The sequence below is a fragment of the Pseudonaja textilis genome, chromosome 14, assembly GCF_049901715.1.
Source record: "Pseudonaja textilis isolate UNSWEBS1 chromosome 14, rPseTex1.2, whole genome shotgun sequence".
NCBI lineage: Eukaryota > Metazoa > Chordata > Lepidosauria > Squamata > Elapidae > Pseudonaja > Pseudonaja textilis.
The window spans coordinates 302907-316653 of NC_142003.1; the positions used below are offsets into that span (position 1 = coordinate 302907).

Sequence of the window (13747 nt, forward strand, 5' to 3'; positions counted from 1 at the left end):
GCGGCAGTCCTGCTTCTCTGCCCCGTGAATGTCTTCGCTTGGCATGTGAGGGCATGTAAGCAGGCTGCCCACAGCCTTCTGAAAATAAGAGGGTCAAAATGAGCTCCAGGTTAACTTCTGTCCACTCTTGCATAAAACCAAGGAATTCCCTCCCCCTTCCTCCTCTCTGGCGGATGAGCAGGGCTCCCTCCACTCTGCCCCAATAGACACACAGCACACACAGCCACTGAGGGTCAGTCTTTTTATTTGATTACAAACACGGAAGAGCTTTGACAGGTTACTTCCCTCTAAGAAGAATGGGATGAGAATTTCTGGCTGGTTCCAAGTGCTTTAGAGAGCCCTCAAACCCAGGCCAAACCCATCCGTGCTCTGCAGCCTCAGTGGGCAGTCTTTGGGCGAACAGATGCCTGGGCATTACCACACATAGGGGCACAGGTTGCTTGAGACAAGGCAGCTCAGCCTCTGGAAAATTGAGCCAGGGACTCAGACCAGCTACCTGCTATCCCACACAAACCTCAGGAGCTCCTGTGCACCCTGTTCATCAGGGCCAAACAAGAGCTTTCTAGCAAAACTAGTGCAAAATGATGTGTGCGTGTGCCTACGGTGTTTCCACATTTCCATAAAGTAGTTATTAAGTTTAGTACCTGAAACAACAAGCAGTCACAAAGGGAATCTGGGACAAGCACATTTTCTTGGCTCAGGGTTGGCTTGGAGCAGAGGAATATCCGCAGCCTGGGGGGTGGGTGGGCTGGCACTGGGCCTCCTGCACACCTCCAATGGGCAAGCTGGACTCAAGTCCGGCTAAGACGGACAGTGCCATTGCCCCCCCAAGTTGAGAGAGATGGCTCAGACAAAACAAGATAAGAGATGATGAGGGCCCCTTGCACCTTGGCTGCGCCTCCTCTTTCTCCCACATAAAGTCCCTGAGCAGGCACAGCAGCTGCAAGCAAGGATGAGCCTGGCTCCCAGTGCCCAGCCATAATCTACAAAGCACAGGGAGCTGTGCAGAATCAAACAGCCTCTTCAAACATATAAGGAGCAATCATAGATTTGGGAACCACCAACACTGAATAAAACCTTTAAGCTTTCCCTTAGATAGAAAGGGAGGCCTCAGCAACAGTAATGACAAACAGAAAAGCCAACAGCTCTGGACTTCTGGGGGTTGGAGTTTGGCAAGAGAGCGGAGACATAGAAGGGGAGAGAAGACTGGATTTCAGAACTACTCCAGTTAAGGAGGGTGAGGGATCACCTACATATGCTCCGGATAGCGGCTCCTTGTGAGGGGACTGCATGGGAGTGGTCTATTATAGGCATCAGTTCCAGGAGACAAAGGGATTGGCTGATACCTTTTAAAGGACATTAAGTTTACTAACATCCCTTCTAATCACATTTGGAAATTGCTCATTTAAACCTCTTAATTCTAACAGTCTTCAAAGGGACAAATCTGAACTATCACCCAGTGAATGAATGTTCATCCTGAACAAAAAAATCCTCAGAACTTTAAAAAAAATTGAAATGAAAGGCAAAAAGCCAAACAAGATTTTAAAATAAAGTTATAAACGAAGTCTCCAATCACATTTGGAATATTGAAAGTACCATGAAAATTTGAAATTAACTATATAAAATAAATAGCTTTTTGTAAGAACCAGAATTATTTTGGCTACCTCAAGTCATAACACAGAGAAGAGATCCTGTGATTTAAATTGGACAAGAGGGGACTAAAATCCAGTCGTCGTCCCCCAAATCCCAGCTTGCTTTTAGGATTTACAAAATTATACAATATACCATTCACATTTAAATTAAAGATCTTTGAAGAATAGGGCCAGAAATCAGTATTAACAGTATCAGTAGCAACATCTGTTTCTCTGGATAGACTGTCTAAAACATGAAGGAATGACAGGCGTGCAACATATTTTACTTGAAGCAGAAATAGTGGAATCAGAAATATTGGGTAGAAAAAGGTGTGGATTACAAAATATTCAAGATACTCAAACTGGAAATAAAAATGCCAGGAACAAGGGTGGATGATGAGAGCCAAGCCAAAGACCTGATAAATAAAAGATGTTGGTTAAGGCTTAGACAGTCAAAGGATAAATACAAAAAGCAAAGCAAAACAATGACTTGGATGATGCACTTTCCATTGGATTTACAAAAGGGGCCTGTTACAGCCTCAAAGCAGCCATGGAAAAAGCTGCATTCAAACGAATTGAAGATCAAGATGGTTAGAAATAAAAGAAAGGAATATACGGTTGCTTTGCTTGATCAAGGCAGGTTTTTATAAAACTCTGGTAAGGCTTTATGGACCTTTTGCTAACACCAGGACTGAAAGAAAAGCTGATGATTTATGATTTTATGTATAGAAGAGATGGGAAGAAAAAATATTTGTAACTTTGTAGGGGGCAATATGAAATTTGCTTTAACTTGGGATAAAAATAGGAAGCCACTTCTTTACATATTTTACTTTCTTTCCTTTTTCCTATTTACCTTTTCCTTACTTTGCATGTCTATGCTATCTTTTTCTGACTTTAATTTGTATTTGCTTTTACTACTATATTTAAGCTCTTTAATGAAGAAAATAAAAAATAAATAAAGAAGCCAAGAGCCCCCACGGACTTTGCTCCTTCTCCCCTCCCTGCTGATTAGGGCCAAGGCGCCACTGTGGGTGAAGCCCTCGCCCTCCCATCGAAGGTGGCCCCAGCCAAGCAGAGGCAGCTCCTTGCCTAGGGAAGGTGAGCCATCGTCTGCCTCCGCTGCCCCTTCACATCCCCCCCCCCTCGGGGGCATCACAACCCCCCCACCCACCCACCCGGGGCAAAGGAAGGAGGAGAGCAGAAAAGCACGAAAGCAGAAGACAGGAAAGGCAAATCAGGAGGCAATGGCAGAGCCCTCCAGCAGAGCAGGCCCTGCTAGCACCTGCGCTTGTAGGTGTAGATGTAGGCCTTGCAGTTGGGGCAGGTGTGGGTCACATCCTTAAATTCATCGATCAGGCAGGGGATGAAGCAGCAGCCCATGTTGCACCTGGAAGGGAGAGGAGAAATCGTGATGGGCAGGAGGGGCACCTTTGCATCCACAGCCCTCTTGCCAGCCCTGGATACCCCCTCCCTCCCCTGGGAGCACGCAAGATGGCCTGCCCCAAGGGAATGCCTTGCAGGGACTGGCACGCTCCCCCCACCCACCCCCGCCTGCTCCAAACTCAGATTTCACAGCCCCCACCCCCCACCCCCGCTTACCCAATAAAGCAGCAGAAGAAGCCAAGGAGAAAGTTCATGAGGCCGATTTCATGAGTGATTTTGGTGGTGATGGCCTGCTGGCAGTGCGGGCACACTGTTGGGACAGGGGCAGCCTGGAATATCTCGCTCTGCAGGACCGTCACAGTGGTTGCGGTGCCCAATGGCACTAGCACGGTCGCCGTTTGCCCTCCAGCAGGGGCATAGGGGCCAGTGGGAGGGTGGTAGCCCGTGGAGGCGTGTGGCCCCAGAGGCGCACAGTAGCCACCTACAGAGGAAGAAGGGACTTAAGGCCCAGACAGCTCCAAGGGAGACTCCTTGCCCGGCCACTGCCAACCTAACATGCCAGGGCACAGAGACTAGAGATCAGCCTGTCCCAAGTCCTCCTTCCTGGCTGCACTCGGGGCTTCCAAAGCAGAGCAACTGCTCAGTGGACCACAGCTTGGCCAGCTGCCGCAAGGGGTTTCATGGCCTTGTGGCCAAAGGCCACTTGAGGGCAGGACAGAACCGAGACCCCAAGTAGAGAATCACCTGCTATTCCACTCAGAGCAGCCCCTCACCTTATTTCCATTCTCTGGAGCTTCAAAAGTCTAGTTTAACTATTTCTTGCTCTGCCTCATATTGCTTGGATTGGAGATTTATACACTGCTTTGATGTTGCTTGGCAAGATAAGATCCTGTTACGACAACAGCAGATTCTCTTCTGCCACGCTTGGCTTATGTGCCACTCCAGCCATCACTGAGCAGCTTTTAGGCTGGCACATACTCCCCCCACCCCCCGGCCTCCCATGCCACTCACCAGGGGGGAAGTAGGGCATCGAGCTCTCTGCTGCAACAGGGGGGGGGGATGAAGCCCGGCTGAGGGGGAGGCACTGCTTCATAGGGCGGGGGGCCAACATCGGAAGGGGGCTGCACCATGGCTGGAGGGCTCCTACCTGAGAAGATTTAGAAGAACGAGGTGTCACACGGAGAGAACGATGACCAGGTGGGTAATGGGTCACCAATAGAACCTTACCTGCGGGGAAGGGAAACCCATCCTTCTCTTCCAGGAGGGGTGCTGATGGCCCCCCAGGGTAGGGTGGAGGAGGGTCACTGGACATGCTGAAAGAAAGATGCAGAGTTGCTGAGATGGTCGGAGGGCCGGCTAGGAAAGGTAAGAGAAAAAGAGCTGAGAGCCAAGGGGAAAGGGCGGGGGTGGGTGGGGGGCTTTTCTCATGGGATTCTTGGCACAACCCCCACCACAATGCCCTGCTGGTGCCTCCAGAGTAGAGGACCAATCAAGGCTTTCCTCCTGCCCGTCTGCTGGCCTAGCCTGAAGGGGGGAGAGAGAGAGAGAGAGAGAGAGAGAGCGACCACAGCAGTCAGACGGGGTGCTTGGCTCAGCTGTCCAGAAGAAAAGGACCTTGTGGAGGAATGCCCCATCATTCCCAGAGGCCTCCTCTCCTTCCAGGGCATCTCTGCTAGCAGCTGAGCATCATGGAGAGGCTGCTGGGGGAGACGGACTCCTGGCTATTCTGTGAATTCATCCCGCTGCAGCCAGAGATCCTCTGGGCACACAGTCCCTGCAGGGGGGGCGAGTCGGACGCCAGCCACCTCCTTGACATGGGGGGGAGGGCATCAGCCAGAACCACAAGGAAACGTTTTGAGTCTGACCGTTTGGGGGACACAAGAAGATCTTGTCTGACTGCGGGTGGGGCACACCTGTGGTCTCTCCTTAGGGCAGCTCTTCAGAGGTGGCAGGCTTTGTGCCCAGACAAGACCCCATCTGGACCGGAAGGGGACACGCAGGGCTGGCGCACGAAAAGGGAAAGGGAAAGGCAGCGAGGTGCCTTGGGGAAGTTTCTCCCTGTGCAGATGACTTTAGACTTCAGCTTCCAGCCCTGCCCGGGCCCAGACCCTGGGCCCGCCAAGGGGCAGCTCCTGCCCTGCTCTAAGCACCAGGCGGCTCCCAAGATTCCAGCAAGCTCACCGCAGACAAGTAAATCAGGCAAACGAAAAGGCAGTTACAGCAATAACAAACATTCCTCTCCGGCCAAAACAACAGCAACAAACCCACCCAAACCAGCAGCTCAAAGTCACCCTACCAACTCCACTAACTGCATTGAGGCTGGCAGCCCAGATGCGCCTTCCGTGCAATCGACCCAGCGGCCCCGTGGGAGGCAACAGCCGGGGGTTCATCGCCCAAGGGAGTCCCCGGAAAGGACCGGCCTCCCTCTCGCAGGCCTGGCCCCGCGCCCCGATCGCTCGGGAATCCCGCGGGACGAAGAGCGGGCCGCTGGCGGGCGGCCTGGACCGGTTGGACGGGCAGGCGGCGGCTGGCGCGGCTCCCGTCCCCTGGCAGAGCTGACCCCTCCCCGCCCCCCCGGCCCAGCGAACGCCCGGGAGCCCAGGGGGAAAGCGGGCAAGCCTCCCTCGCCCAGCACCGCCCCAGCGGAGGCCCGGCAGCTTCCTTGGGAAGAGCGACCCGAGGGGGCCGCAACCGCCCGGCTGCAGATTGCGGGGGGCCGCTCCTGCCCCCCCTCGCCCGCCCAGGGGCTTCCCAGCCCCGCAGCCCTCGCGGGCCCAGCGGCTCCCTTCGGCGGGCGGCACCTGCAGCAGCGCCGAGGCTCCCGGGTCAGCAGCGGCACCTGCGAGGCCGGCGGCTCCGGAGCAGAAGACGCGGCGCGGACAGGGAGAGCTGTAGCCTCGACCGGCGGGGCTGGCGGAGCTCCCCGCGGGGGGCGCCGGGAAGGGTAGTCCGGGAGACCACAAGCCCCAGCATGCCGCGCGCGAGGAGCCCAGAATGCTCTGCCGCCCCGCCCCCCCACCTCACCCGCGGAGCGGAACCAGCGAGCCGCTTCGGAGCCCGGCAGGGCGGGGCGGGGCCTCGGGGCGGAAGGGATCAATCCACGTTCAGGAAACGCCACCTGCGTGCCGGGATGGCTCCCCCCCCCTCGGGGCCGAGACGCGTGTCAGCATGGTTGTTTGAACCCGTCGGGGCTGGCGCGGCTAGTCGGGCGCCCCGCGATGCCGGCGCCCCCGGTGCGAGGGAAGGCGGGTGGCACGGCAGAGGCGCTGTGGGTCCGGGCTGGAAGGCCGAGCCCATCCCCGCCGCCGCAGCCGGGCCTCGGGGAGAGGGCGTGGGGGTGGCGCCAGGGCCAGCCTGGCTCCGGGGCCCCTGGCGGCGGCTCCCGGCTCGCCCGCCTCCGCCCCGCCCCCCCGCCGCGTTCCGGGTCTCCTAGCAACCGGGAGAAACTTTCCCGCGAGCAGAACGCCGCCGCCGCCCGCCGCTGATGCCGGATCCCGGCCCGGGGCCGCCTGCCAGCCGCGAGTCTCCCCAGGGCAGCGGGACCATGAGCCACAGCCTCTCCTTCGTGGAGCTGATCAACCTGGCCATCGGGACGCCGGAGCTGGGCAATGTCAACTTCAATGCGCTGCACCTGTTCCTGCACAGCCTGGTGGAGCATCTGCGCCTGCAGGAGGCGAGGAAGGAGGTGTCGGCGGAGGAGCTGGCATTCATCAAGCCGCCCCCCAGCTCCGCGGCCTCCGCTGCCACCTCAGCCACCGAGACCCTCCCCGCGGTGCAGAAGTCCAGCTCCATCTTCCACCAGATGCAGGAGAGGATCACTGCCATCGAGAGGCAGCTCCGGTTCCTGAACGAGCCCCCTGACACCGCCGAGCTGCTGGCCCGCAGCCAGGGCATGGGCCAGCCCGCCCTGGACATGTGGCAGATGATGCAGCTGAAGAAGAAGCTGGAGCTGAATGAGGAGGGCATGACCAAGGTAGCCCCACGTGGCCTTGCCCTTTGCAAGCAGGTGGCAGAGCCCCAAACCAGCCGTGGGGAACATGCCCCGTGCCTTCCTCCCTTTTCTGCGACTCACGCGCTGTCTCCCCAGCGCCTCACGCATCATTTCTGCCATCTTTCTGCTAAATTCCTCATTCCCCACCTTCCTCCTGGTCAAGGGGCTGTGGGCCGTTCAGGTATCATGAAAGGATCCCAGGCTCCTTATCTACTGGTGGGGCTGTGGAGCCACGGAGGTTCTGAGAGTGAAGGCGTGGCTATCTCCCACCCCGCCCTTTCCCTAGACCGCAACAACTGTATGGACGGCCTCCAAATGGTGCCGAGTCTCCGTGACGCCTCCTGTTTCCCCATGCAGGCCATGAACACATTGCAGGACCTGCTGAATAGCATTTGCTCTCTGAAAATCGCCACGGAGGGCTTTCAGGAAGAACTGGGGCAGCTGAAAGAAGACGTTGCCCAGGTGAGTGGTCCTGAGGGAGAAGGACTCCTGGCTTGGGTCCAGAAAGGTGCTTCTTCTTCTCCTCCGTGGACTCTCCGTGGAAGAAAGCCTCCTCGCCCAGCTGCAGCTCTGATCCTGATTTTGCTATTACCAGATCAACGCAGAAGAAATGAAAAAGCGGCTGAAGTGCCTGGACAAACAAGCCAGGATGATGGAAGAAATGAAGGAGCAACTGGTGAGAGGATCCTCAACCCTTGGGCCCTTGCCACTCCCTTGGCACCCCCCAGCCCCATTCATCCAGTACCCTGCCTCTCCCTTTGCCCCTTGCAGCCTCCCCTGTTGAACCTGCTGGCAGAGGGGGCGGGGCAAGGCCTTCAGGTGGGCAGATAGAGGCTCAGGGAGTGCAGAAATGGGAGTGAGACAATATGGGTGGAACTTCAAGGACAGCACCCCACTCCGCCACCCCCACCTGGGCCTCAAAACCATTTAGGCAATTACTGTACGCCTCAAGAATTACAGAGTGGCCCTTCCATAAGGGGCTCCCGAAACTTTAATTAGGAAAAATACATAACCTCTTTAACGTATAGGGCTTTCTGTCCAGTTTTGAGCACCATTCTCCCCTCCTTAGTGCTTGCCCTTTCCCCCATCTCGCTCCCTGGGCAGATGGGCTTTGCAGAGAGACAGGCCCTGGGAGGCTCCAGTGTCGGTCCTGCTTGTTCTCCTCTCAGCCCCTGTTTAAGTCTCTGCTGCTCCTGAAAGCAAACGTTTGCCTCAGCTGCCCCCTCTCCAATGGACTGAGCCTTCTCTTCCCCTCTGTGGGCACAGGGGCTCGTGAAAGAGAGGGTCAGCCTGTCTGCCAGTGCCTCGGATGTGGTGTGCTGGAGCGCCCTTTGCGAGACGCTCACCGGCAAAGTGAGTATGGCTGAATTGCATCCTCACCCTGAAGGCCAACCTGGCATCTCTCTGTGCCTGCCTAGTTCTCTTGGCATAATGGGAGCAAGCCTGCCAACACACAGGTGAGTCAACTCACCTCCTCGGACAAACTGGATCCTCTGGACTCACCTGGGAAGGCAAAGGGCCACAAGAATGGGGTGGGTCTGGGGGCCAGGACCTCCCTTGCTGGGGAGAGGAAGGGGGCAGGGGGCAGTCCCTGCAGCCAGCTTCTCCCCGCCATGCTGATGCCCTATGGCTGAACAGCAGAAGTGCCCCTTTTGGAGGAGACTACTGCCTTGAAAGGCACAGCTACACTCCTGCCCTGCTCTGGCATTTCAGACCTTCGAGGAAGAGGAAGTGGGCAAAGAGGAAGAGGAAGGGAGCAGAGAAAAAGAGGAAAGGAGCAGAGAGAAAGAGAAACGGAGCAGAGAGGAAGAGGGACGGAGCAGAGAGGAAGAGGAAAGGAGCAGAGAGAAAGAGGAAAGGAGCAGAGAGAAAGAGAAACGGAGCAGAGAGGAAGAGAAACGGAGCAGAGAGGAAGAGGGACGGAGCAGAGAGGAAGAGAAACGGAGCAGAGAGGAAGAGAAACGGAGCAGGGAGAAAGAGGGACGGAGCAGAGAGGAAGAGGACAGGGGCAGAGAGAAGACATCTCGGGAGATCCTGGCTGTTCTGAGCCAACTGCCTGAGAAGCACGAAGCTCTCCTGAAGCACATCACTCAGCTGGAGGCCCAGTTGAAGTACCCAGCAGGCCCTGCAGGTGAGGCTGAGAAGGGGATAGCACCCATGGTGGGCCCAGCTGCTGCTCCCTGGGGGGGAATTGGGATGATGTCCCACTGGGGGCGCTGTCTCCTGGCCCTCAAAATGAAGCCCCCTACCTGCCTTGAGGCCCGCAGGCTAAGGTTTAGGTGGGCTCTGGCTCCTGCTTAACATAGCTTGGGGGTTCCAGCCTCAACCCCACCCCCCAGGCTGGTTAAGTCTGAGCAATCTGGCACAAATTCTTTGTCATCGTTCCCCCCACCCCCCTTTCTAGCTTTTGAAATGCCCCCTGAGCTGAAGTCGCTGCTGGAACGGATGGAGACATTGCAAACTCAAAACCAACAGGTACCCTGGGAACCTGGGCAGGGGATGGACATGCCCCCCATATGAATTTTTTTCCACAAAAGTGCAAAGGAGAGGGAGGGAGGGAGAGTGTTCATCCATGGGGGGGAGGGTCATAGGAGTTGCAGGACAATAGAAATTTAGGGACAAATTGCTAAGGGGGCAAATCTCGCCCTGTGGTCTGGACATGCTCAACAGCTGACATCCGAGATGGCAGTCCAGTGGGGAAGAGGCTCTGGGTGGGCTCCCCTTTGCCCTGGGCAACAGACAGAGCCCCAAGGGCTTTCGGAATCCTGCCCGTTGGAGGCGGTGAGACTCCCGCCTGCAAAGGGCTTGGCAGACTTTGGGGGGATGGAAGAAAAGCCCATTGCAAAACAGGTCTGGGCTTGCTCCGGCTCCTCAGTGACAGTGCTGGTCACAGCAGTGGCTCAGCTCAGGCCAAAGTTGCTGGCCACCCCAGATGGAGTCGCTGGCTTCTTCTTCTTCTTCAGGGAAAGGAATCTCTGCAAGAGACCCTGGAGCAGATCGAGAAGCTGAGGGAACAGTGTGAAAACCTGCAGCAGGGAGTGGAGAAGCTATCCAGGAGCAGCACAGAGATGCAGGTAAGGGGCTGTATGGCCACTCAGTGACCGGCCAGAGGGTCCGGTCACAGCTTGTGGCTGGCGGAGAAGCAGCCCAGGCAGTTTGAGCAGGAGGAAAAAAGGGAGAGTCTGCAGCAGAGTTTTACTCCCTCTACAGATCATACGCAACCTGTTGCATCAGCTGGATGTCAAGAAAGCCGATAAAGACTCGATCCAAGAGGAGATGAATGTGGTGAGTCCCTGGGAATGGGAGGAGACCATCTTTCCCACACCCCAACTAAGTCTCTGGTGTGGAAAAGAAAGTGGGTTAGATGAAGCTTCCGGTTGCTTCTTCCCAACCTGAAGTCATCCCGGTCTGAGAGAGAAGAGAAATCCCAGGGGTTTCGGCATGGCTGCTCCAGTAGCACCAGTGATTAAGTGAAGCCCCATCACTATCCGTGCAAAGGAAATGCCTTTCGGAAGGAAAGATGCCACTTTTTCCAGTTGGAGGCAGTCGCGGCGCTTCTGTGCCTTTAAGGGGAGGACATTCAACTGGTCTAGTTTCCTTTGGGGCCTGCATATGCCAAGCAGCAACTCAGGCAGTTGTTTCGCTGCCTCGCCTTCAGTCCTTAAAGCCACAGGAGCCCCTCTGGAAGCACTTTCTCTCCCCTCCTCACCTGCCTGGCAGGAAATCTGGCTCCTCTCTTTCTGCCTGGTGTTCTCCCCTGCCACTGCCCCCTGTCATCTCCTGGACTTCAGGGAGGACTTGCTTTGTCTTCCCCCAGAAAGCTGACAAGAGCGCGCTGGAGGCCATGGTGAACCATGGGCAGCTGCAGCTGGCCACCAGCCAACTCAGCGAGATGATGCAGGACCTGCTGCAAAAGATGTCCCTGCAGGACAAGGACTGGCAGAAGGCGCTCGAGAAGCTCTTTGTGGACATGGACTGCAAGGTGACTCCTCCCTGCCCAGAACTCCCCCAGGGGACCATGGCTGCCACAGAGCAAGAGGGCCCACTCAGCCACCCTTGCTGCCCTACAGCTGGACCGCTTGGCCCTGGACCCTGTGAGCCGACAGCTGGAGGAGGTGTGGAAGTTCATCAAGAAGTACCTGAGTGAGGGACCCCGCTTTGACGCCGACAGCGCAGCTGGCTTCAAGAAGTGAGGAGGGGACGGCAGAGGCCAGCTGCGGGGGGCGTTGCATAGCCTGCCAGAGGCACCCCTCTTTGGGCTGTGATAGAAGGAGGCTGGTGGAGCGGGAAGTGCAGCCAGCCCTGGCACAACAGCCCTCGGTTTGTGCCTTGCAGGCAGCTCTTTGAGAGAGTGAAATGCATCTCCTGTGACCGGCCAGTGACCATGATGACTGGGCCGTAAGTATCCCTGGTGCCTTTCTGGGTTGGGCAGCAGGTGGAGGAGGAGCTGCATTGCCCCCTGCTTCTTCACAGGCACATGATCACTGTCCGGAAGGCCACACTGAAGCCTCGTCCAGTCAGTGCCAGTGGCTACGAATACCTCTTCCACCAGCAGAAAAGGTCAGCGACTCGGCGGGGGATGGGGGGGGGGGTGCTCCCTGGGCCAGCTGGGAGAGAGCTCTGGGAGCAGCCCAGAGGAAGGGCCTCCCTGCTGGATAGGAGGCTTTGCCTTCCCGGCCATCAACCCCCCCGCCCCAGCCCCAGCCCTGCATTCCCTTTCCTGCTTGTCCCCTACATGGTATCTGTGTCTCTGGGGCCGGGAGACCCGAGATGGTAGCCGGCCTGCTTGTTGCTGGTGCTGAGCAGGGCCTCTGGCTCCCTTCCCAGGGATCAGGATCCGAGTGAGATGAGTGGCAACCCCCCTTTGCAGACCTGCTGGCAATGCCAAGCCCACCAGCAAGCCTGCGCCCTCAAGCACCTGTCCCGGGCCCAGGACTTCGCCACCCTCTACCCCTATGGGGACCCCACGGCCATCACCTACGACAATGTGAGCAGGTGTGGGAGGGAGGGAGGGAGGGAGGGAGAAGTGCTCCTGGGCCTCTGGAGGTGGAGGTTCCTTCTCGGTGGCAGTCCAAAAGGGACTGATCAAGCCTGGGGTGGGGGCAGAGATTGCTCTCTGTGGCTCGGAGGGGGGGAACCCCTTTTCTTTCTGTGCATGTCTTGTCTCAGACTGAGGTAGACATTCTGGGAGTGAATGGGGTCCTCTACAAAGGCCGAGTGAGCTCACATGCAGCAGAGCGGACGTTTGCCCTGCAGAAGGAATTTGCAGGTGGGTGAATTGGCCCCCTTGCGTGCCAGGGAGAGTCTTCACTTTTTCCCAGCCTGGCACCTCCAGATCCTTTAGAGGGCCTGGTGGGGGGAAGCCAAGTGGCTAGAAATCCCCTCCCCAGCCACAGGAGGAGCCAGTGGGCCTCTCCGGCTTGCTTTCCCATTCGCCGACTCCTCCACCCCCCCCACCCCCCCACCCCCTGTTCTGCATGCCTTGCAGAGTCTTGACAACCTCCTCACAGCCCGGCTGTTGTGCTTCTTCCCTTCCCCACACAGCTCTGAAGATTCCCCGGCCTCCGACGGGGGTGCGAATGGAGAGAGTCCGCTCTGCCTTTGCAGACATCAGCACGGTGCCCTACCCCTGTGAGTTGGCCTCCTTTCTGCCAGGGCCCAGGTGGTTCTGCTTTGGGGGATCCTCCTGCCACGAGCAGGGCAAGTGTAGCATGGGGGGAAATGGCTCGGGAAAGAGTCCTGATCCTGCCTAATGTCTCCCTTTTGCAGCCTCCGCCCTCCGTCGAGTGGGGTCTGCAATAGCCAACAGCAACCAGCGACTGCAGCAGCTTAGCTGTGACCCCGTGGACAGAACAGTCATGGGTGCCGCCCTCAGAGAAAGCCACGTTCAGAACGAAAGGGACGTTCCAGGCCTGTGAGCTCAGCTTCAAGAGCCCCACCACGTATCCTGCCTCTTCTTAGATACTCGCTAGGTTCCTCCCAGATGGGACAGGGGGTGGTAGCGGTGGAGGTGTGTCTTCCCTTCCTTCCCTCTTAGCTGGGTGATCAGGGCCAGGCCTTTCAGCCAGCCTCCATTATGGTGTCTTTCTAGGGGCACCCATAGCTTTTAGCAGACTCCTTCCCTGAAGATTTTGGTTATCCCTGCCAGACCTCTGACACTGTAATGGAAGAAGCTGCTTCTCGTCCACCTGAAACAGAGGCCACAGACTTGCATGGCTTTCAAAGGAGAGCGGCTGTGTCCACAACTACCATCATGCCCGACCTACGTCAGATGTACAGCAGATCATGGGCTAAAATGGTGCTTCTCTCCCCAGTGAACCAGGATTCCCAAACAAAACATTCATTATGATGACAGTGAACACACGAATTCCAGGGGCCAAGATCTTCCCGTTTGGGCCTTGGCATCGTCAGAAACCTGACCCTGAGCCTTTCCTCCCCTTTCCATATGGGACCCTGGAGATATTCCTGATACTGTCCCTGTCTCAGCCATGGCACAGGAAAGCATTCGTCGAGTGAGAAAATGATTCTATAAAGATTCTTTTTCTACATGCTGTGAACTGCTGCCTCTGTTCTGCAAGGAGCTTGGTTCTTTTTCCTCCAACTTGAACAGTTTCCTTCGGTGGGTGATTAGCAAGAGAGGGAAAGGTGCCCCCAAGCCCAGGGCCAGGAAGGGGGAACTGGCAATGGTCATCCGATGCCTTGGTAGAAACAAATCAAGAGGAAATATTGCAGCCTAAAACCT

At 56.8% G+C, this 13747-nt stretch overlaps 2 protein-coding genes across 3 annotated transcripts; one reads left to right on the forward strand and one right to left on the reverse strand.

Annotated features, from left to right (window-relative positions):
- Nucleotides 1–227: 227 nt before the first annotated feature.
- On the reverse strand, nt 228–6053 carry CDIP1 (cell death inducing p53 target 1). Its single transcript, XM_087912684.1, is given in 6 exon segments — nt 228–3018; nt 3231–3495; nt 4026–4071; nt 4073–4161; nt 4242–4370; nt 6039–6053. Coding segments are annotated over 5 exon segments (597 nt in total). The 5' UTR covers nt 4327–4370; nt 6039–6053; the 3' UTR covers nt 228–2906.
- A 20-nt stretch (nt 6054–6073) lies between these two features.
- On the forward strand, nt 6074–13562 carry C14H16orf96 (chromosome 14 C16orf96 homolog). Of its 2 annotated transcripts, none has more exons than XM_087912677.1 (17): nt 6074–6987; nt 7363–7467; nt 7601–7681; nt 8272–8358; nt 8719–9136; nt 9410–9480; nt 9969–10079; nt 10216–10290; nt 10823–10987; nt 11076–11194; nt 11341–11403; nt 11479–11565; nt 11833–11992; nt 12175–12274; nt 12550–12636; nt 12775–12919; nt 13097–13562. In XM_087912677.1, exons 1-17 carry the CDS (start codon nt 6499–6501, stop codon nt 13113–13115), a joined length of 2382 nt encoding a protein of 793 aa, XP_087768803.1. In that variant the 5' UTR covers nt 6074–6498; the 3' UTR covers nt 13116–13562. The 2 variants fall into 2 exon arrangements, with proteins under 2 accessions (XP_087768803.1, XP_087768804.1); XM_087912678.1 differs by having other exon boundaries at nt 13154–13562.
- Nucleotides 13563–13747: the final 185 nt, after the last annotated feature.